This window comes from Gobius niger, assembly GCF_951799975.1.
Source record: "Gobius niger genome assembly, chromosome: 2".
NCBI lineage: Eukaryota > Metazoa > Chordata > Actinopteri > Gobiiformes > Gobiidae > Gobius > Gobius niger.
The window spans coordinates 27,374,944-27,398,217 of record NC_136853.1 but is presented as its reverse complement, the minus strand read 5'-3'; the positions used below and the strand labels follow the sequence as shown (position 1 = coordinate 27,398,217).

General features: G+C 41.2%; 1 protein-coding gene across 1 annotated transcript; it reads right to left on the bottom strand.

The window, feature by feature from the left end:
• Positions 1–446: 446 nt before the first annotated feature.
• On the bottom strand, positions 447–22,642 carry megf10 (multiple EGF-like-domains 10). Its single transcript, XM_079551330.1, has 25 exons — positions 22,506–22,642; positions 16,323–16,454; positions 14,672–14,773; positions 14,038–14,138; positions 12,732–12,824; positions 8,487–8,733; positions 7,326–7,446; positions 6,607–6,743; positions 5,290–5,502; positions 4,667–4,841; positions 4,467–4,587; positions 4,221–4,384; positions 4,031–4,133; positions 3,303–3,449; positions 3,102–3,236; positions 2,889–3,017; positions 2,679–2,807; positions 2,444–2,572; positions 2,236–2,364; positions 1,913–2,137; positions 1,716–1,828; positions 1,509–1,629; positions 1,386–1,430; positions 1,111–1,320; positions 447–1,031 (listed from the first exon to the last, which is right to left on the bottom strand). The coding sequence occupies exons 2-25, from the start codon at positions 16,433–16,435 to the stop codon at positions 883–885; spliced, it is 3,351 nt and encodes a 1,116-aa protein (XP_079407456.1). The 5' UTR covers positions 16,436–16,454; positions 22,506–22,642; the 3' UTR covers positions 447–882.
• Between the last annotated feature and the right edge of the window lie 632 nt (positions 22,643–23,274).

Genomic DNA, 23,274 nt, shown 5'->3' with positions numbered 1-23,274 from the left:
AATGTAACACAATAAAAGTTTAGTTGGGTAATGTGCAGGTCACTGGATTGTGATCACATCACTGTCAAGGATTCCTCTTTGGCAAATTCCAAATGCACTGCGTCCTCACACAATATCAACAGTTCAAGGTTGTTTAAGTGCCACTGGATTACAAATATTATTCCATTACCACAGAGAAAACAAAAACAATGCATCCTTCCTTCATATAAAAATAGCAATTTACTTCATGCAAAACACAAAAAATATATTTACAAGTTAAAATAACAATTATATATTTGCGCATGAATGTCAGTGTTTGTTGATATTTGCCATATTTGGCACTTTTGTGACAAAACCTATTCTATTTTTGTAACAGTTACAGCATAAAAGATTTATACATAACCAAACCTTTTGAGGTGTCATTAAGCTTAAGCCTCGCAGGCAGTACCGTAACTGAGAACAATAGAAGACAATAGAAGGCCATGGTTTGACATTACTATGTGCCAACATTACAGTAAAGTTCACTGTCCATCGCTGACAACTAAGCTATGATTCAGATATTTAATCTCAACAGCAAGTTTTAAAAGAATATACATTTACAGTTTGCAGAGGTAAAAACAATGCTATAGTCCTAGTATCCCCAACAAGAACGCTGGACCCCAATATGAGCTGCTCCAAACCTTCATGTCACCAAGGGTTTAGATACAGTATGTTTAGTTACGCGTGATGTCTTTTCTGCAGTTCCGAAGGCGGCAAATACAACAACTGCTTGAAAGTAGCTCCTGCGCTTGTATTCCACATAGTGCAGAAGTAGTGTCAAAGTGTGGCAGCACATAGGAGCTTCAGTTGTGGGTCGGACCATTTAGAGCCGAGGTCGAGCCTGGATTCAGCTTCTCTGTCCCATCATTCACTGTCCATGTTGTTGTCTTCTGAGGTGGGACTGTCCCGAACTGGTAGGATGTCGTAATGACAGGGTATGTGGCTATTCCTGGGCATGTCATAAGGGTCCTGACCAAACTGCCCATTAGGAAATATCGTGCTCACGGTTGGCTCTGAAATGATAAGAATGATAAATGAACAGATACAGAGCGATTCAACTACAGCCTCTAAGAATATCTTCAAACTTCTTACCAACTTCATAGACATTTCTGTTGCTTGTCGGGCTGCTGTTGCTGATTTCGGCATATGGAGAATCCCGTCGAGCTGGCGACTTCATCTCCACATATCCGCACTCTGTGTTTTTTGTTGTCAAAAGTGGAGGATCTTTGATAGTGGCATATGGGTTTTCAGAGCTATTGAGTGAAGATGAACTGGTATGATATGGCACGTCCCTCACCAGATCTGAGAGACAGAAAAAAGGAATAAAGAAGAAATACAGTGTTTTTCTTGCATTGCTTTTCACTTACCATGCAAAGACTTCCCAGTGTATCTTTTGTCAATACCACAAGCCCCTAACAAAAATAACATCCATCAATATATTGTTTGTGATGTACTCTAAAACTGAAATAATCATCATTGTTGAAATTCACCTAGTTCACTAAAGCAGTCCCCTTGTTTCCAGTCGGCAGGCAGTGTGCCAGTGTGCTCTACAATGTTGCGCTTTCTTGGTTCCACATTTTTTATGCTCACAAAGAGCTGGCTGTTTTTGGTCTGAAATTCCAAGACAAAAACTTTATTAATTCAGAATATATTTGATCGATGTAAACCCCTGTGCGGGGATTGAGTTTCAAGCAGACCTTTCCATACGAAGCATTGTTGATCAGAGGCGGGCTGATGCACTGAGTCAAAGTGTGGTAGCTTGGGTTGGAGAAGTAGTTACTGGGGTGTCCTTCACATGGTGGGTGGGCTTCTGAGAGACACAATAGTGCATTTAGTATTTCATATACTTGAATAATAATTCTTACTGTTATACATGCGTCATAATGGCCTGTACCTGTGATGGCATAATCAGCGGTGATCCTCATAGCTGGGGTATATGTGACTGTGGGTGTGGTGGGCTCTTTGCCTTTCTGCTTCTTTCGGTAGATGATGAAGAGGAGGAGGAGGAAGATGACCAGCAGTACCAGAATTATAATCCCAGCAATAGCTCCAATCTGATAGGTGTCCACGTGCATTGCAGCACTGGTTAGACTATTGAGATTACCCACCACCACACCAGCTACAGAAAAGATAATCAGACAATTTATTCTTTAGAAAGAGAGAGCTGACAACGGGTTCTTTTACTTGCACAATTATTCGGCACAAATGCATAGGTACCCTGATCACAGCGCGGTCCTTTCCAGCCCGGGCTGCAGTAACATGTGCCTGTCATGTGATCACAGGTGGAGTTATTAAGACAGTCGCACACTTGACGACACCCATAGCCATAGGAACCCAATGGACATCCTGGAAAATTGAAGAAGGCTTTTAATAATAATTATGTTAAGTTAGAAGGCCAAACATCAAACTATCTTCCTGCACATACTCTGCTCACAGTGGCGTCCCATGAAGCCTGTGCGGCAGGTACATTGTCCGGAGATGTGTTCACAGTCGGCTCCGTTCTTGCACTGACAAGTCTGAGAGCAGTCTTTCCCATAGAAACCCAATGGGCAGCCTGAGAAGGGGGCAACAAGGAATACTATTATTATGTGTACCAAAAAGAAAACAAAGGATCCAAAGCTTAACAGAAAATGTTTTTTATGTAACAGAAAAATACTAACGCTGTGTGCAGTAAAGACCAGTCCATCCCGGTGTGCATTTGCACTCTCCATCGTATGCACTGCAGTACGCTCCATTATGGCAGTTACATGTATGGATGCAGTTTGGGCCCCACTGACCTGGAGGACAAGCTGTAAAACATTGTAGAGATGGTAACAAGGAAAGACAAGAGAACTGTGAATTAGAGCAAAGAAGCCAAAGAAAAGTCTTACGCTGTGAACAGTCACTTCCGATCCAACCAGGGTAACACTGACACGACCCATCTATGGGGTTACAGGTTCCATTGTTTGTGCAACTACAGCTCCAAGCACAGTTCTTCCCAAAGCGACCACTGGGGCACACTGCAAATATGAATCAAATGCATATTAATACACCTGTAGATTATATGGTCTGTCATAGACTGATTGACACATTTCATTGCTTACCCTCATTACACAGTGCCCCTTTGAAGCCTGGCAGACAGTCACACTGTCCTGAGACATGGTGGCACGGCCCATTGCTATGAAGACACTGTGGACAGGCCTGACTGCAGCGGTGACCAAAGTATCCCGGAGAGCAGACTGCAGGATATGTACATGTATTAGACCACGACACTACTGTAATCACTGGGAAGTGTTGCTACTCACTCCTCTGACAGGTGGTGCCTCTGTACCCAGGAGCGCACTCACATGTGCCCTCATCAGGGGAGCAAGACGCCCCGTTCTTACAGTTACAAGGGAGCGAGCAGTTGGGGCCCCAGCGGCCCTCAGCACACACACTGTCACAGTGAATACCTGCGTATACAATATTAAGAATTAATTACAACGTATCTGACCAAATCAGGCATTCATTTATGAAAAAAAAAACAAAAAACAAAATATATATATATATATATATATATATATATATATATATATGTTTTCCACATAATCCTATGTGTTCATTCATAGCTTAATGCTATAAACAGTGTTGAAAATAAAGAAAAGCCAATACATGGAAAGTGTTTCCAAACTTTTGTGCGCTACTATATATCACAAAGATACCGTATGTGAACTTCAATCTGGAAAAAAGTCTAAAATCCTGTTACTCACAGGAAGGAGCATTCATTAAGCGCTAACACATACCCCTCTTGGCTCCTCTCATTAATCTTTCTTTTGGAAGCAGCAGGAGACTGCAGAGAAGTGGAGCTCAGAGGAGCAGGTACAAAGACCTCTTTGAGATCTGTCTGCATGTTACTAAGGAAAAAGGCATGCTATCTATAATGAATGCTGTATCCCTGCAACTGAGATGGCTTTAGTTAAGTCAAGAGACTGGCAGTAGATGGCCTACAAAAGACCTAGGTTTAAATCCCATCATCTTGAGTAAAAGTTCTTACCAGTCCACCCAGCCAGGCAGCGACAGTGTCCTGTGGAGTGATCACATCCGTCTGCATGGCTGCAGTCACAGCGCTCTCTGCAGTCCAGGCCATAAGTCCCATCCTGAAGAAAAAGCCATTTAAGAAAACACCTTGTATTTTCAAGGGACCATGTATTTCTCCAAATTAGGTATTGTGAGAGCAGACGAACCGGGCAGTGAATGTTGCATCTTTCACCCCTCCAGCCAGGTGCACATGTGCAGGCTCCATTCAGGGCATTACATGCCCCTCCATTGCCACACAGGCAGGTATGGTTACAGCCCAGACCCCAGGTTCCACTGGGGCAGTTAATAGAACAGTCCACCCCATGCCACCCTGAAAATCCGTAACATTCATTCAGAAAAGATCACGGGGTTCACGTGCACAAAAGTCCTACTTAACTATCTCCTCTGCTCACCTGACTGACACGAGCAGGAGCCGTCCACAGGGGAACACGGAGCTTTGTTTTTGCAGTTACAGCTGGATGAGCAGCGTATGCCATGAGTTCCTGCTGTGCAGGGCACTGAGCAGTTGGGACCCTGGAGAGGTTATGTATGCTCATATTTATTACACCTCCTAGACCATCTCTGTGGATCAAAATGTGCAATTTCTGTTTACCATGAATCCTGGGGCACAAGTACAAAGTCCAGTCACACTGTGGCAGTCTGCGCCGTTCTGACACTGACAAACTTGTTGGCACAACTCTCCAAAGAACCCTGGAGTACAAGTCTCATTACAGTACAGGCCTGACCACCCAGGACGACATGTGCATTCACCAGACATCGGCTGACACCTGAAGATAGACAAGATGTTATGTGACAGGTCAAAATATTCATATAATGTGTAATTTGCCAATGAACCCATGGCACACACTGATCACACTATTGAGACTCAAAACCAAACACTGTTGTCAGCTACAAGCTCTGTTACACCCAGCAGGTGGAGCCCTACCGCTTACATAGAAACCATGTCTGTTTCTACACAACTGTGGCTGACAGCTGCTCTACCTTACACAGCAGAAGCATTGAAACGGGACAGTAGAGCAACACATGCCAGTCTCCAGCTGCTCCAAAGGGCAGCTGCCAACAATGTATACAGTGGCTTCAGGACGTATTCATAAATAAGTATTCATAAAAAATAATAATTATTTATTGTTCTGTCCTCAAAAAGAATTACACTAAGACTTGGTGTAGAGAGACTTCATTTCTTAGTCATGTGTAGAGAATGGCCAGACTACGTACCTGTGTGTGTTGTGGGCAGCACAGGGGCACTTTTTGTCACACTTGAGTCCATAGTGACCCTCGGGACACAGTCTGGTTTCACACGCCTCCCCCGTGTATCCAGGCTCACACAGACACATGCCGTTGGTGTGGTAGCACTTGCCATTGTTCTTACAACCACACGTCTTCAAGCAGCCTGCACCATACGTCCCCACCGGGCATTGGTCCTGGCACCTGTTCGCAGAAGACGCAATGTTGTTTGTAGAACATTTAATCATGACTGCTGTTAAAGCGACACTGTGGAACATTTCGGGTTACACTGTTGTAAAATGCTCACAGATAAATGCGCCAACTACATCAGAAAGCCTGTAGAAGAGGACCTCATGTATTGAAGCATGTTGTGTAGCTTTGGTGTATACATGTGGTTTCCATAAGTCATAACTGAACAAATGAGCTTATAGGATGAGTTGACGAGATGTTTTGTTTGTTCAGAGTGTTGCTAAATGTCATTGAGGGTTTTGTATCCGCATCAAATGCACACAAAAAAAAGAGTAAACAACAGAGTCGTAGCCCTGAACACACAATGTGATTGTGCACAGAAACGCATTCTTTTCTCGTTCTTTGGTTATAGTACAAGAATTTACTAAGGCCACCACTAAATCAGGCCGGATACACTAATGAAATGCTCCTTTCAAACCGCCCATTTACAGTGGGCATAAGGGAGGCCAGATATGAGCATGTCTTGGGGCGAGTGTTTATTTCTGCTACATGGCATGAGGCTTTCTCATTATGTGCTGCATGGAGTTTCATTTGGAAAGCTCTGTTCATAATATCATTCACTCTTCAGCATTCTCTCAATAAGCAGCACAACTAATTTCCTAGTTTGTATGTCCTGCGGGGCAAACCATAGCCGTCCCCTGCACAGAGTGACCCATTAATGGATTTCGGTGGCTTAGGGAGTGGTGGTGGTGACCCAGTTCCAAGTAGCGCTATACCATGACGTCTGGCTTCCCTCAAACCCTTATTTACTTATAAACGTGCCCATGCAGTGGCTATTCCTGTTCCGTCATTGGTCACCATAAGTATATGGTGGGTGCTCTTTGACATTGTTAATTATATGGACCTAAAGACTGTTTGCTGCTCCGCTAACATTTGTCTGTGAAAACACTGAGTAAGCTGCACTGATGTGTGTGCTCTGATGATAACTCATGAGGGCACTTTGAAAAGATGTTTACAATATATTTTTTAAGACATACGCAACAGTATGCAACTGTCTTGGTCAGTCAAAAGGTGTTAATGATCTCTTGGTTTTCCTGTGTTACAAATATGAGCTCTCACCGCTCCCCAGTGTAGCCGGCGCGGCACAGGCACTGTCCCGTGGAGGGCACACAAAAGCCATTGTTGTGACACTGACACTCATGGGAACAGTTCTGTCCGAACCTTCCCTCGGGGCATGGCTGACCACACACCATCCCCTAAAAACAGGAAACAAAACTTTATTTCTGAAACAGGAGTACAAAGTAAATATATACAATTAGCTGCTTTACGGACATGTCATTACAGAACACATGATTAACATCCTAATTAATGCTTGGAAGTTATTTTTTTGACAAAACACATTTGTGAATCAATTTATCAATAATTGATTTGCCCTCAAGGACCGCAAATGTTTACAATCTGTGGCAGCTGTAAAGGGGACGATGTTACACTTGTTTTTACTGTTCAAAAGAGCAAGGTCAATCAACATCGTTACGTCTTTATTGCAGTTTGTCTGGATTTGTAAGTTCGCTGTTTTTTCTTGTCCACACACATTTCCAACATCACAATTCTTCACAGAGATGAGTTGATAAGTACGTTTCACAACTTTTAGGGGGCAATAATGTCATGGTAATGTAAACTATTGCAATAGCTGCTTGTTCACCATTGATAAAGGCTTCATGATTAGATTCACAGAGCATAATGTCTACTTTTACAATATACTGAAGGACAAAATCCATATTATTTCACTCTGATGTAGGGATGTGACGGTATATACTAAAACATAGAAGTACTCATACCATCCACCCAGCAGGACAGAAGCATGCTCCAGTCACATGATGACAAACCCCTCCGTTTTGACAGGGGCATCTCTCTTCACATTGCTGTCCATGTTTACCAGGAGGGCACAGCTCGTCACAGCTGTGGAGGGAAAAATCAACACTTTAAATACTATAAGCACAGCAAGCCTTCATGTGACATCATGACATTGGAAGGCCCATGGTTTAATTTAGATGGAGGACAGGCCAGAATTATATGGTAAATGTTCTCTATTAATTGGTCCAATTTCAGACCTTTGACCTGATTAAATATCTTAGAGATTACAGTGTGTGTGATTACACACATAAAGTTAAATGTCTTCTCTGCTGGCAAAAATGGAAATAGGGTGAGATATATTATTCTAACTAATCCATCCATCTATCCATCCATCCATCCATCCATTTTCTTCAGCTTTATCCGGGGCCGGGTCACGGGGGCAGCAGTCTCTAACTAATATAGAATTAAAAAGTGTTGGCATTATTCAATTAACCAAACATCATTAGTGTCAGCAGACAGGATTATGAACAACAAAAGAACAATACAAAAACTAAAACAGAAGGTTCAACAAAACCCCAAAACACTGAATCGACGACAGTTTTCCAAGTGCATTTTGAGGACATTTGACCATCCAAAAGAAATATTTTTTTGTTTTGATTTTTTAATTATGATGACAACATCATATCATCACTTTAACCCCTGAACCCCCGCCTTAACCGAGAACCTTTTTCTTCCAATTCGGCTTCACCCAAATCATTTTTTTAGAAACAGTGTGACGCCTCATTTGAAAGCTACAACATTGATCTAAACGGATGTTTTTCCTGCATTGTTGCCGTCACTTTTCCATTGCTTTTTTGTCATGTTTTTGTGGCTCTTTTGTCACTTTATTCTCACTTTTTCATTGATTTTTTGTCACATTTTTGTTACATTTTTTTGTTGATCTTTAGTTGCTTTTTTTGTCACTTTTTTGTTGGTCTTTTGTTGCTTTCTTTCTCACATTTTTGTGACTGTTTTGCTTTTTCCAAGAAGCTTTTAGATAAGCCAAACTGGAGAAAATGTGTTCGGTTCAGAGGATTAGGAGGTTAAAAAGATAACTCGAATGGCATAAATGTAACCTAACAAATTGTTATAGAATTCAAACTTACAAGGCGCCTGTGTATCCGGGTGTACACTTGCACTCCCCGGTCACATGATGACAGGCCGCTCCATTCTGGCACTGACACTTCTGTTGACAGCCGTTGCCATAGGTGCCTGCATTGCACTGGGCCTCACATCGCCACCCTCTGTACCCAGGTGTGCACAGGCATGCTCCGGTGATGGGGTTACACAAAGCTCCATTCTGGCACTGGCATCTGTTGCTGCAGTGTGGGCCCCAGTGCTCACTGTCACAGGCTGGAAATGAGCATAAAGACGTTATGAAAAACTACACATGAAGCAAGTCTGGAGCGTCCTAGAGACCATGCTGACCACTCATACAGCCAATGGGTCACTACAAGGTCAGATACGCACAAATATGAACTTTTTTTTTCCACATAAAAAGTCGAGTAATGCACCTTTAAGTCGATTCCTGTGGGGCGCTGTAAAAATAAGCGTCCTTTCTGTTACCACCCTTTAACATGAGATGGTCATACTGTCTGCATGCCTTATCATCCAGGTTATCCGACTCTATACAGACACTTTATGACCAAAGAGCACACACAGCACCTCCACTGCTTTTCCCAGGTGTGTCAGCCTACATACAGTATACAGTGCAGGCAGAACTACTTTCTACACTCTTTGCTTTTCAGAGTCTCAGGAGCATGTACTGCATATACAGCTCTCACATAACAAAGTTTGATTTGGAAAAAATGAATAATTGGGCAGTAATATTGAAAATGATGATAATGGATCAAATATATAACTGTCCTTGTTCACATCGCCAAAACCGTGTAATTAACCAAACGACCTGTGCGCCTCATTAACGTTTGTCTAATGGTTAAAAGTTTGAAATGGACCCCACTTTCTCAAAGAATAACTGTCCCATCATGATAAAGATATGCCCCACATGAAAGTGATTCAAGTAAAAGGTCCTGTGTCTGATTTATTTATCAATTTTCTCACATCTTGTAGGGAAAAACCACGAGAGAGAGGCGGGGTGCGCGCACTGCTATACCATTCTAAGAGCCCCTTTCCCAGCCCTGATGGCGCTCGGGCCTAAAAATATCAATTAGTCAAACGATCTGTCATTTAAATTGGGCCCAGCAAGCTGCAGTATGATGAGATTATAATAACAGTTTTTGTGTGTTGTGGCTGTGAGTGACCTCTAAACTCAGGGAGGTTTCTCTGGGCTGATTAGTGTATGTACAAATGGCAGCTGCAGTAAAAGCCCATGTCTGCGCGGGGTCTGGAGTGACATGAAGTGAACACTTCACTACTAATGTTCATTCATACCACCAAGCCTTTTCAAGATCAAATCAGGACTAAACTGGGTCTAAAGTAGACATACAGTCAATTTACCTAAAATAAGTTTAATGCTTTACGAAAGCATAAATGAAATCACATCTAATCGAGCTTCCAATTGCAGATGACCCTGAGTACCACCTAAGGATATATCATGTACCTCAGTTTGAGAACCACTGATCTAGAGTTTTTCTGTTGTAGTAGCTTAGACCATATTGATGCAGGATATTGCACTATACACTGTGTATATTGTTTGTTGTTTGCACTGAGGGCAGTATAATCACAATTAAATCGCAATTTGAATGGTTGCAATTAGAAAATCACAAAGACTAATTTAGGCAGAACAGCTTCCTTTAAAACAGCAAATGTCTCGTCCTCATGGGGTCTATGAAAACCTGCTCAACCAGTAGTTACGCAGACTGTAGACTGGACAATGACAAACGTGTTAATGTAACCAGGTATTTTTGATTAAAAGTGCTTGTCCTACAACCTGTTCCTCATATAAACACAAACACATCCCCTGTATCGTACTATAAGTGGCACTACCGATCCCAGTTCAGTGTTTTCCGGGGATCTGCTCAAGTGACTAAAGACTTCTTTTGTCCAGCTGCATTAGCCCACTCCTCTCTGACCCAGTATAAAACATCCACACGGCAGTGTTTCCTGAGGCGGTCCCGAACAGTGCCATGTCCCTGGACCCAAGCTGTGTGGACAATAGGAGGGGGAGGAGATTAGATACTAAGATGCACATGAAAACCCTCTGCCATCCTGGTACCTTTGTGAAACATGACCTAGATTGAAGAAAGGCCAAACTTCAGGGGCTGGGGGCTCCTCATCTTCTTTCCAGAAAACAGTCTTTTTCTTTCACCAGCTTACTCAAGAAGGCCAGCAACAAAAGACAGCCGTGAACCAGTCACCGGAAAGGGTAGCTTGGGTTTTTAGTCTATCAAATGCTTACAGACGGATAAATACAAGCACTAAGGGAAAGGGAAATGGTGTATAGGTATGTACGTACTGTATGTCACTATATGAGAACATTTACTAATCAACTAAACAACTTTCAGTTCACATTTTGTCCTAACTGTTTGAAAGTGTAAGTCAGCAGTTGCTGTGTTGGCTCTCCTCTCTAGGGAGGGCTTGGGAGCTGGCGGCACTTCCATTACACCAGTGCGCTCATGGGAACCCAAATGCATTTCGCACTGATATTCAAAAAACCCAAACATCTGTGACATTCTTTGCTTTTCCCAACAGGATTTCTCTAAATGAACTGAGAAAAAAACACAGTCCATTTAATAGGATTCTTGCCTTGACACCGCTCTTTTGACAATACTGCAGCTGCCAACTTTGCTGCAGCCGAGCCAGAAATCTTCTGAGCATCTTGTGTTGTTGTCATGTGTACTAAATCACAAGATTCAATGCCCGGGGATACTTCCGACAACACGATTTGCTACTTCTTTTCTATTATTCCTGCTGACCCTGAGCGCTCTCTCTCCATTTCCTGTTCTTGGTCCCCAAATTGATCCGCAGACATATTGTAATGGCTTACTGACCTGTAAAATTAGGCTTATCAGTGGGACTCTTGGGGAAATTGAAGACATTCTGTTTGACCTAATTATCTCTTCATTTTGAGGTTACCCCGGTGCTTTTCTCTGCAGGGGGGTATGCTAACATGTGTCTCAGCCGGGTGGTCTGTCCAGAGCCATGTTTAGCAAAGGAGGAAGAGATTAAGATGGGAACGAATGACAACAGCCATGCAGTGTGTCCACTTTCCATTTAATTTAAATGCTCTAAATGGCTATTGTTAGCCATTAGATAGTTGTGAAAAAGGCAGAAGAACTGTAAAAAGTTGTTTACTATTAACTTTTGTTAATAGATAAATATTATCTTTATATGCTGCACTCACCTTCATACTTTGAAGGCAGTGAGCTTTGTGTCTAGCGATGTAGAGGGAGCAGACAGACAGGCAGCGGGACATACTCAGTGGGGCCCAAGGGAGCCCCGAGGCCCGACACAACAATACTCCTCTTTATTACAGGCTGAAACCAAAGGCAGAGGGCACACCCTGTGGGCTCCTCATACACATCAGCATATAGACCAATGTGGAGATGTTTTCACTGTCTCCTCAGAAGATAAAAAAAAATGCCTCTGCAGATGCACACTGTCTGAAGGGTTGTGCAAACACAGCAGCACGTATGAATAAATACCAAAAGGGTTTTAACAGTCTCTTATGTTTATAGCAAAACAACATCAGTCTGGAAACATGTGGCCGAGGAGCACTGAGAGGATGAGAGCCATACAAACAACATACTTTCCGGCAGATTTCATGGCAGATAATTTTCATGTAATCTCTATATATCATAATCTTAACTAAACGCAAAATGCATTAATGTTTTGTGACAAATTAAAATTAGCCACAAAATGAGGATTTTCTCAAACCAGACCCTGTGTAATAAAGATCATTTCATCAGATAGTAAATTGTAATTGTTTATCTCAAGCGGAAGCAGCAGGGTGAGCTGCAGCTGCGACATCAGGCTCAGCACATGTTGGTCGACAGCTGGGGTCAAAGGTACCATTGATCACGTTCATCTCAACAACAGACACAAGTGTAAACGCGCTACTGTCAGCTATAACGCAATTGTCCAACAAAGGCGCACTGTTTTTGGCACTTTCCATGGACCAACTTTTTGTATTTTTACATCTGCTCTCCAGTTTGCTGTTGTGTGGGGTTTTTTCTTGTTTTGACAAAGTTAATTGTTTGTCATATTTGTTGTTACCGTATGAAGTGCACTTGTGAAGACAAAGACAGACCAAGGCACGTTTTGGTGAAGTCACAAAAGTAAAATGATCCCTGAGTCTGTTCCTTTTTGTGAACTCAAAGTGCTTTCACAGAGACCCAGCTTCTCTCACACAGGGTGTGTGCTCACGGACAGCAGCAGCTGGAAGGACTTACCACTGGAGCAGTTGGAGCCCCCCCATCCTGGCTCACACTGGCAGGTGTTGGGGGCCATGCAGCGGCCATGAACACAGCTCTCCGCACAGAAAGCTGAGAAACAGAGATGTGCAAAAAGACGACAGGGTCAGTAAGGCAACTATATATATGCATTTACAGTAATTCAGTCAATTCAATATGAATACAAATATGATTAAGTTTGAACGCTTTAGTCACTTACAATCTTACCAAAACCATAAGACTGAATAATAATAATAATACCACTACTACAACTATTATAACAACTGATGCTTCAGCTACACCCACTCTTTCTTCTTATTAAAAATGGTTTATGTGCTCATAGTTTGACCTTATTTTCTCTGTCGTTGTATTTAAAATGCATAAGAATGCCGTTTTACACTAGTTTTGTTGCAGTGATACAGCAAAAACCGCCAACAGGATGAAACTTCCCCTAAATTGTCTTGATTCACCATTACCGAGTCCTGCTACTTTGATCAAAACACCATATTCATTTCATTAATGTTGCGTTTAATACACTTTGATCTTTAAAATGCATAACAGACAAAATGACTCCTTCCAGAACATTGCAACACTCACCCGGTCTCTAAATACTTTTTTTTCTTTTTCTGTTGTGCCTTCTATCTGGAAATGCCATTTAGCCTGAAGTGTCTAAGCAGCAGCTCAGTGTCTTCTCTGCAGCATGTGATTCGGTCAACAACAGAGTCTCTTCACACTGACATTAACCCCCCTCTGAATCCTGGGGCGCCTCAAACTTCTCAAACTGTGGTCTTCATTTTGTATGCAGCACTTAAATGTTACAATGTATTTTATCACTTAATATTTTTTACAGAAACCACAAAAGGAAGATGATAATGTCATGTTTTACAATATACAGCCACAGCAGTTGTCGCCTGGCTAATGGCCCCTTGACTTCACACCTGTTTGCGTCTGTTGGTCACAGTTCACACACAGGGGCACACAATATTCACTTTCACCTCACCAGCAAGAAGAGTTTGTGACATGCTCAGTGCAGCTGTCGAGAATATTGATAGATTGTTTTTACTATTTCATAATCTCTATGTTTTTATTCCTCCAGTCTGTTAGTTGGAATAACTGGCTCACGTCACTGTCAAGCCATTTTAGCGTATTAGCTACTGTGCTAACGCCTGCATATTTACATTGATGCGCTTTGCTGACATGTTGATTAATATGTACTGTCCTAATTCAAATAAATTAATAAATAATAAATAGATCGTCATTGGAGACCATATTATTCCGCTATATGTTAAAGTAACATGAAACATACGAGCACATATTTCTCCATCTTCATAGAAGCCTGGGCAGCACTGGGATTTCCGCCTGTACATGGTCTTATCGCCTCTGCGGTAAGCCGTCCTGTAGCTCACCCTGCAGACACAAGACAATTCCAAAGCTCTCATCATTGATTATTTGTTAAAGGAACAGGCCACCGTTTTTCCATACTGAGATATGTTCTTTCCTGAGCTTAGACGAGTTGATGCGTACCTGTCTGGTCTTTACGCGTGCGTTCAGTCACACAAAAACACCAAACATGTTGTTAGCATTTAGCCTCTCCTCCTTCCGCGCAGTAAAGTCAAAGTGCTCCTAAGGTGTTATTTATTTTTATTTATATTTTATTTTGTGTAACTATACTTGGATCGTGTCACTACTCACATTAACAGTTAAATAGGGAAGAGCTTGGTCACTTCTAACCCCACCCCCGTTTGGCCCCATAGAGGAGAGGAGGAGAGGCTAAATGCTAACAACATGTTCGGTGTTTTTGCGTGACTGAGCGCACGCGTAAAGACCGGACAGCTACGCATCAACTCGTCTAAGCTCATGTAAGAACATATCTCAGTGTGGAAAAACGGTGGCCTGTTCCTTTAAGAAGACACTGATGTTGGATAAGACATGATGCTCACCTGTGTCTGGTGCATTTGAACCAGTTGAGGATGTCTGTGCAGCTGGTGTAGTAAATCTGGTCATATGGATGAGCATAAGACTCCTGTACTGAAATGGAGTAACTGAAAAAAACACAGATCCAAAGTCACATTTGAAATAAGAGGCATTTATTCGTATTTTTCAGAATGTCTTTTTAATGTAACTTCATTTGCGTGAATGATGCCTCACTGCAGTGTAACAGCCAGCATCATTAACCAGCAGCTTTGTCCAGACCTCTCAACGCCAAAGTGGGGCTCTGTGTGTGGCCCTGTATTTACAGATTTAACTGAATCAGCAAAATTAAATAAACTTGGGGGTGGTGTTGATGATGGGTGAACACAAAAGGAAAAAAGAGTGAGGTGCTCCATTTGGCTGTGCAGCAACGACATGTGAAGCAATACAGATTTTTTTTATCAAGTATTAAGTAACAAACTAAAATAAAGAACAATGCATAAAAATGGTACAGTTGAAAGTTTTGTTTCCGACATGACCACATTCATAGTTTGAAGGGACAGAGTTTAAAAATGTTAAAACTAAAGCTAAAAAGTATTTTCCTCCCCCAACATGTTCCAGCCATGTCCTAATGTGTAGAATGAGCTCTGACCTGTTCACCACAACTGCCTCTAAAATCCTGCACTGTCACTCAAAAAGATGTTAATTCGGATCCAGAGTGCTGTCATGCACGAGCTTAATATAGAAGCTGCAGTTACACGTAAGACCTGAGGTGGCAGTAGTGAGCATAAAATTACCAACTTGCATCTAGTCCCTTTAATGTCTTTAATGAGAATCACACAATGCAAATAGTGTTATAAATAAATAAAAAGCCAATATATAAAAAGTGTTTCCAAACATTTGACTTTTGGCTCTCTATATTTAGGCTTTGGCCATAAATATACAGTTGTGCTCAAAAGTTTACATACCCCAGCAGAAATGTTTGACAATTTTTGTACATTTTTTTCAAGGAATATGAAAGAAAACACAATGTTTTTTCACTCATAGTTAGTGCCGTGAAGCCATTTGTGGTGAAAAAATAATAATTTGCTCTTTTTAAATTATTATAAAAAAAAGAAAGTACCAAAAATTATCCTGATCAAAAGTTTACACACCTCAGTTTTTAATACTGTGTATTTCCCCCTTCAGCATCAATGACAGCTTGGAGTCTTTTGTGGTCGTTGTGGAGAAGGTTTTGTATGTATAATCTAATGGTAAAGTGGCCCATTCCTCTTGATCATGCACTTTTGGTCAAGGTTATTTCTTTTTTCATTATGATCTAAAATTCTGCCGGGGTATGTAAACTTTGGAGCACAACTGTAAGCATAAAAACTCTTTATATTCACACTTCTCTGAACTGTATTCTGTTGCTAAACACGACTTAGACGCTGTAACAAATAATTGGTCTGCTTTATCTTGCGTGTCTGTCCTCTCATCACTTTTCTGTTGTCAGTCTTTAGTAAAACATCACAGGCTGTGTCTTTGTGTGTGTGCTCGTGCATGTGCAGCTGTTTCCTAAGATTAGACAGTGAAAGCTAATCTAGCTGGGAAATCTGCCTGCAACAAAGTTCCTAAACATTGGAGGGGAATTTATAAGTTTGCCCCTTTATTGTGGCTTGTGCAGATCAGCAGCACACTGACCTTTCCCAGTGACTGCACACGTTAGGATCCTCCAGGTTTAGAGAGGAAGTAATACAAGGAAGAAAGCTGAACGAAGCGGCCAATAGGATCGTCCGGTGACAGTAAAGCGTCATGGCCCTCTCCGAGCTGCACCTGTAAACAAGGAAGACCAGACACAACACGTTCACTGACTACGTACACAACAACATGCCCAAAATGTTGCTTGAAGTTGAAAAACGGGGGAGATATTTGTCTCCACTCTACACAGCCGCTGAGTGTGTTTACCACAATGACAGAACGCACTCACTGATTGTGGGTTACGCCGGACCTCAGTGTTATTTGAGTATTTGAAAGCCTCCTCTAATGATAAAGAGGACCTAAATGACACAAACAAATACTGTACTCCATTTCATAGCCAACTAAAAATACTATAGTCCCACAGTACGTCTTCATACTAGTCTGTGTGTAAATAAGCACTTTTGTAAACAATGTGAAGCTGTAGATCAAATTTATTGGCTGTAGATATCAAGATAATGTTAGCCTCTTATCCCCCCAAACCAAGCACATTTTCTCTAAAAGCTTAATAGAAAATAAAAAAGCAACAAAAATGAAAATGAAACACAACAAAAAATGACAAAAAACGAGGTGAAAACACAATGAAAAAAGCAGTGAAGAAAAAGCGCTGAAAGCAAAAAAAACCTGATGAAAAGAGACAAAAAAGACAAAAAAGAGATGAAAAGGAGACGAAAACATGACAAAAACGCTTAAAAAATGTGACAAAAATGCGATGACAATGTGACAAAAAAGCTCCAATCACTTCCAAATGAGGCTTTATGCTGTTGCTCCAGAAGCTTTTAGATTTGGGTAACGCCTAACTGGAGAAAAAGTGCCCGGCTCAGGTGGGGGTGAAGAGATTAAACCAACATGTTTACACTTTGGGCATCAGTGGGTGGTAGGATTTATGCCCACACTGGTCACACGCGATGCTCCTCAGAGGAACATGGTTTTCAGGGTAATTCAAGTGCTTAATGTGCTCAGTGTTTGAAAAATAAAACGTACAAATATTATCTTCTTGAAATCTGTGATGTGAAGCTAAAAAACAAACAGCAAAGCGGTGCAGAACAGGAGTGCCCTGTTTCTCAGTCTCGCCATTCACAGTGTGAGTATAAGCGAGCGCCTGACAAAGCCCCAGAGCATCAGTAGTCCTGTCACATTACCTGAGCTAGGCCTCAGAGAGGGCAACCACAGTTCACCGGCAACAACAACAAAACCACATGCAAAATGTAGTGATTCTCTCAGACCAAATAACTGCGGCGCTGTGAACCACTGGCGACTGGATGTTTACATATGACTGTTCATGAATCCATTACGACTTTGTTATACCTCAATCTACGGCAAAGAAAAGGTCTCCCTGGGCAAAGGTTTAGTTTGTTTATTGTATGCCCCACACTTTTTTTCAAAGTTTGCCTGGGGGTGCGACTTACTCCGGAGCGACTTTCTTCTTCATTATGTTTTTTTTGGCTGGTGCGCCTTATTCCGCCCCGCCCCGCCCATTTTAGCCTCTTTTGCTTCCGGTAGAGCACGAAGCCCGTTCATTTAAACGGAAAACAAGGGGAAATGTTCCCCGCTCAAATCTGATGTTTAGTGATTTGTGTAAAATGTCCCATGTTCATTTGCACCAACAAGTCAACACTGCACCATGTCTAAAAACGGCTTTGTTTTCGTGTAGTAACTGATTTTATCTGGACTTCTCCAGTCCTATGTTAACTGATAGGAGAAAAGGGGTGGGCACAATTCATGGCGGCGCCCACGCGAACGTGCGGAATAAGGTGAATACTCCAGAGCCACTTATATTATGCTTTTTTCGTCTTCATTATGCATTTTGTGGCTGGTGCGACTTATACTCAGGAGCCACTTCTAGTCCGAAAAATTCAGTACTCGTTTTTTTCTTCTTCTTTAATCTAGACACAGTGATGTGCAGTAGAATATTTGTTCCATCGCAAAGTTGAGATAAAGGAATTGGGATTGGATCATCATTAAAAATCAGTGCTGGAAGGCAGATAATTTCCTATCATGTCCATCTTTCATAAAGTGTAAAGGTAAAAATTGAAGCATCGTTGATGGTCCTGGTGTTATGATACGAGTGTCTTGAGGCGTGTCTTGTGAAATCTGTGAGATCTGTGAAATTGAAGTCATGCTGTGTGCTAAAGGGGTAGTAAACATGGATAAAAACATATGATCTAGATCCTCTAGGCTTAGACAATACATGTCCACACTTTGTACGTCTGGTCCTCTTCCTCTCCCTTCGTCTCCTCTGCATACTCTCTCTTTACTGCCCCAGCTGCCTGCTACATCCCTTGATATCCATGAGAGCAACAAGGAGTTAGGAGGCTGAGGTACTTTTGGAAACCCTTTGTTGTTGGTGGAAGTCTGAGCGTTGTCTCCAGTGGCTGAGGCTGCCGACGACGTGTCAGTGTCGAGCGTTTATGGGAGCAGCATGGACAAGCTTCTCTGGTTTCACTGAGCACCGAATGGGCACAGCTGCAGCCACCAAACCCTAACTGTCCCGAGACAAATGCGCTGCTGGACAAACAAGGGCCTTGCTGTGTGGGTGATGTAGGCTACACCCCGCAGCGCTGGAGTGGATTAAGCAATCTGGATACGCTGTAACAAGCAGAAAACTATTGACGTCAGACTCTGTGAAATCTCTCCCCCATCACACAAACAAAACCCAAAAAAAAAAGATTTATAGTTTCGATAAACACTGAAAAAGCAAAAAGCCCCAAACTATATGAACTCAACGACCCAGGACCAGGTTGGGTGAAGTCCTCAGTACATTTGACAGGAAGGGGTTGAAGAGTGAAAAGAGACATTCTGTTATGATGTACTGTGAACTATGAGGTGCACAATTATGGCAGTAGGCACTCTGGTTGGATTTAGTTCATATGTTTTGTTAATAGGTGACATAACATTGATAAAAGTGAAATCAGGTGAATTGTGAAGTAGCTCTGTAATGTTGAACATTGAACATGAACATTATGTTGTTGTGATATTGTCTGACAGTAAATGGGGTTCAACGCATGAGGATGTTTAGCATTGTTATATTGATATTGAATGAGTGTGTTGAATTCATTTTCAGTAACATATAGAAAATATCTGGCTATCTTAGCTATAATCTCTGTCTATAAGCTTAATGTCTCTGTAATTCAGGGGTCTCCAACCTTTTTTACCCAGTGAGCTACTTTTACAAAGCAAAACCATCAGAGCTATTTATATTTCGAAGACATTTGTGCAATTATGCAACTTAGGAGGAGTTCACCCTGGAAAGTTTGGAGCCATTGTATGTTTTTAAAGATTTATTTGGATTTTGTTGTATTGTAGATTCTGTTCAGAACAAAAATAAAGTACATCTAATGTGACTTATGTGAGAAAGCCTTTGACGAGCTTCCAAGTAAGGGCTGGAGAGCAGCTCCCGAGATAGTGGCTGGAGATCCCTGTTCCTTTATCATTAGAGTAGAGTCAAGTATTAGAGTAAAGGTAACACCTGAGTAGGAGCTCAAACCCATGACACCGAGGAAGGCAATAAGCCTGTTTGACTCTAATCTAAAGACTGAATGACTAAGCATAAAACTTAAGTGAAATCATCTTACTGCCCAACATGGATTCAGAAAGTACAGAACTCATTCAGCTTATAGTCACAGGATATAGCGACTAACTCACATGATGAGAGACCTGCTTGTGAACTCACACAGCCTAAAGCTAAGACATGATGCTGCATCATATGGAACTGAAGACAACTCAGTAAGACAATGCAATACAGCAAAATTGCTTTTGTTTTAAATTGAAAACATATGAATACAAATATGGCTTTCACTAATATGGTTCACAAGAAAGAGACAATCATTCTAAACAAAAAAAGCTTTACATTTTCTGTACCATTTAATGCAAAGTATGTTTCCAGTCCAAACTGTTCAAAGTCCAAACTCTGAAACATGTGCTGTTCCTGCCACAACAGGATCCAAATCAAATTCGATTAATTTCAAAGTCCTAATCAGCGCAATATATAAATAACAACAACAAAAATCACTGTATCACATCATACAGTAATGCGATTTGAATTAATGGTGTGACTGAAACTTTGAAACTGGAAAAAATGAGGTGAAAGTCACAGTTGGACATTTCCATCAAGTCAGAAAAACAACAGCTGAAAGTGAAGTTTGACCGACAATTGACTCTTGTGCCAAGCTGGACTCACTGCATGAAGGCCACATCTCTCACATAGAAAACACATCACTGACCACATCCCAGAATCAATATGTGCTTCAAAGTACAATACAATATTGACAAAATATATCAACACAATTTAAATCAGGGTTAGGCAAGTTTTCTTAACGGAGGGCCAATTTTTTTCATTGTAAAAAGACCGAGGGCTGAAGCCGCCAGTTTTCGGCCAAAGTAAAGCACTACACTGTAAAAATTACCATCTTAAATGAGATAAATGACTTAAAATTGCTTGAATAAAGGTTCTTCATGTTGAATTTGAGTCTAATCTAAGATAAAGATACAAATGCTAATGCCAATGGAACAAGCACATGAAATTATACAATACAGTCTGTTAAGAGAATAATGACTTGTTCCATTGGCGATAAGATGTTTTATCTGATCTGAGACCAGACCAAATCTACTCAAACCTTTGATTGAATCTCTTAATTCAAGAAGGTTTCTGTCATTTCTTCTATAATTTTATTTTATTTATTTTTTTCAGTGCACTTTCTACAAATGCCAGAGTTGTACATGATCTGACCTAATTGGGTGTATTGACAGTTTTTCTCCCATTTAACCTTAAAAATGTGTCATTATGTTTCTCAAAATCACCTTGAGGGCCAGAGGTTCTGTGCTGGAGGGCCGGATTTGGCCCCCGGGCCTGACGTTGCCTACCCCTGCTTTAAATCAACTTAAAGGATGCATTAAAATATGCATTAAGTTATAATGACCACTGCTCTAATTTATAGGGGCTAATCTACTTTTTTGTTTATACATGTAGTGCTCAGTGTGATTTTTTGGAGTCCCATCCGGTAGTGCTGTTGAGAATGACAGTAGGGACTTTCACACAATAAAGTATAAGTATAATGGTGCCAGGTGAAGGCAGGGGCTCAATTGTAGTGCATAAACTTGAAGGTTGAAAGTCTGTCCTTATGCTTTAAACACTTGGCTTTCGGGGCCTGGGAAATCTGTTTAGCAGGTGCTTTTTACTGGATCAATAAAAATCCCAAGCAGAGTTTGTTCAGTGTTTCTCCAGCGTATACTTTACTACTGTTAACAAGAGCAGGTGTCGTAGGGGAGCTCGACACCACCACACAATGACATGGGACCCCAGGCTGGACGTCTGGCATGTGTCCATCCGTGATGTGATGCCACACAAATCAATCTCTGTTTTATCGATTGTTCAACAGATCTGTTTGTGTTTCAAGCCAGACTCGAGGAGGATATTGTGGATGTGGCTGACTCAGTGCCTGCTCTTGGTTATCATCCACAAGTGGAGATGCACCAAAAGGAGAAAGCCGCACATTTCTGGTTAAAGAATCGGTCTGCGTAAATGTAGGAGGAACTGTGATTTCCAAGTTCCAGTGGCAACAAGTGGTGCCTGAAATAGCAGGACTTTGTGGTGGCATACGACTTTAGCAGTGGCTCATTGGACATTTCTATCCAACTGTGAGGAAAATAAGGATGTAGGTTATTACAGTCCTCTAAGTGAATTCATATTCCAAATTACAACAATAGTAACATGTCCCTGTAATGTAATAGCCTTGAATTCCCAATTATCTACGGTTCAGATTTTCCCACTGGTATTATTTTTGCACTTTTACAACATATTCCTAACAGTATTAACAGTGTTTTTGAACAAAGCAGTATTGTAAATATATTGTTAAGGAAGATGATGGAAACATTTGTCACCTACAAATTACTGCAATCAATAGTGATTCAAGCATAGACTCAAAAATCTTCCCTTGAAAACTTTAGAAAGCTCAATATGCATATTGTTGACTGAGACAGCTTTATAATTAGGCCCATATAACTTATTTATCTACAAAAACAAAAAAGTCACAGTTTTAATTGAGAAGCCCCTTATTTTATGAATCAGATTAGGATGAGTTGCTGAAACCATAAAACCCATGATAAATAATGTAGTTTAGCAAAATTCACCTGTTTCAGTTGAGAATGAGGATCCTCTGTCACATGGATCCGTCCAGTCCTGGTGTTGATTTGTTAACTCCAGGTTTTTGGTGTCTTTAGAAAAAACCTCCTCAGACTGAAGACATCGGTGCAGACTGTCTCGTCCTACAAGCATCAACACAACACTAGTGCCCTCAAGTTTCTCCAAAAGAGACACAACGGCCTCTGCTGACGTGACCGGCCTCTCGACCAATGGGACGCCTGCTTCGTTCTACATCCATGACTGCCTGCCTTACACACATATTACTATATTTTGCGCTCAAAAACATGTATTGCAAACTGCACAGTGCCTTGTTTGTTAATAAACCCCTTTTTTATTTATTGTGTATTTTCATTTTCATTTTTTTTTTTTTTAAAGGAGGCGGGGGTGCTTCCTTCTCATCATTGGCAAAAACTGGCACGTGATTATGTGCCACGCATTTTACACATGATGGCTTAATAAGTAAATAGAAATATAATATATGGAACTGACAATCAAAACAAATCTATATTTTATTGTTCCCGGGCTGACGCTTTACTTTGCTGCCATCTGCTGGTAGGTTTGAGTGAACAACCACGAGAGTAGATACACTTTCAAAATAAATCATTAAGGATCTGTTGACATTCATTTCCCCACTGCATTTCTAACTATCAGCAAAAATCTTCGGGCAAAGGTCTATTTCATGGGAATTTTCATGGGAACGAATATTGTGTGTGCAGAAAAGGGAAGTAAACATTTATTTTGGAGAACAGATAAAGG

Coding starts and splice junctions, on each gene's coding strand:
- megf10 (XM_079551330.1), bottom strand. CDS start 16,435: ATGACGCTTTACTGTCACCGGACGATCCTATTGGCCGCTTCGTTCAGC. Junction 4,385..4,466: donor CTCCTGCTCGTGTCAGTCAG/GTGAGCAGAGGA, acceptor ACGGATTTTCAG/GGTGGCATGGGGTGGACTGT. Junction 1,431..1,508: donor GGACTGCTTTAGTGAACTAG/GTGAATTTCAAC, acceptor TATTTTTGTTAG/GGGCTTGTGGTATTGACAAA.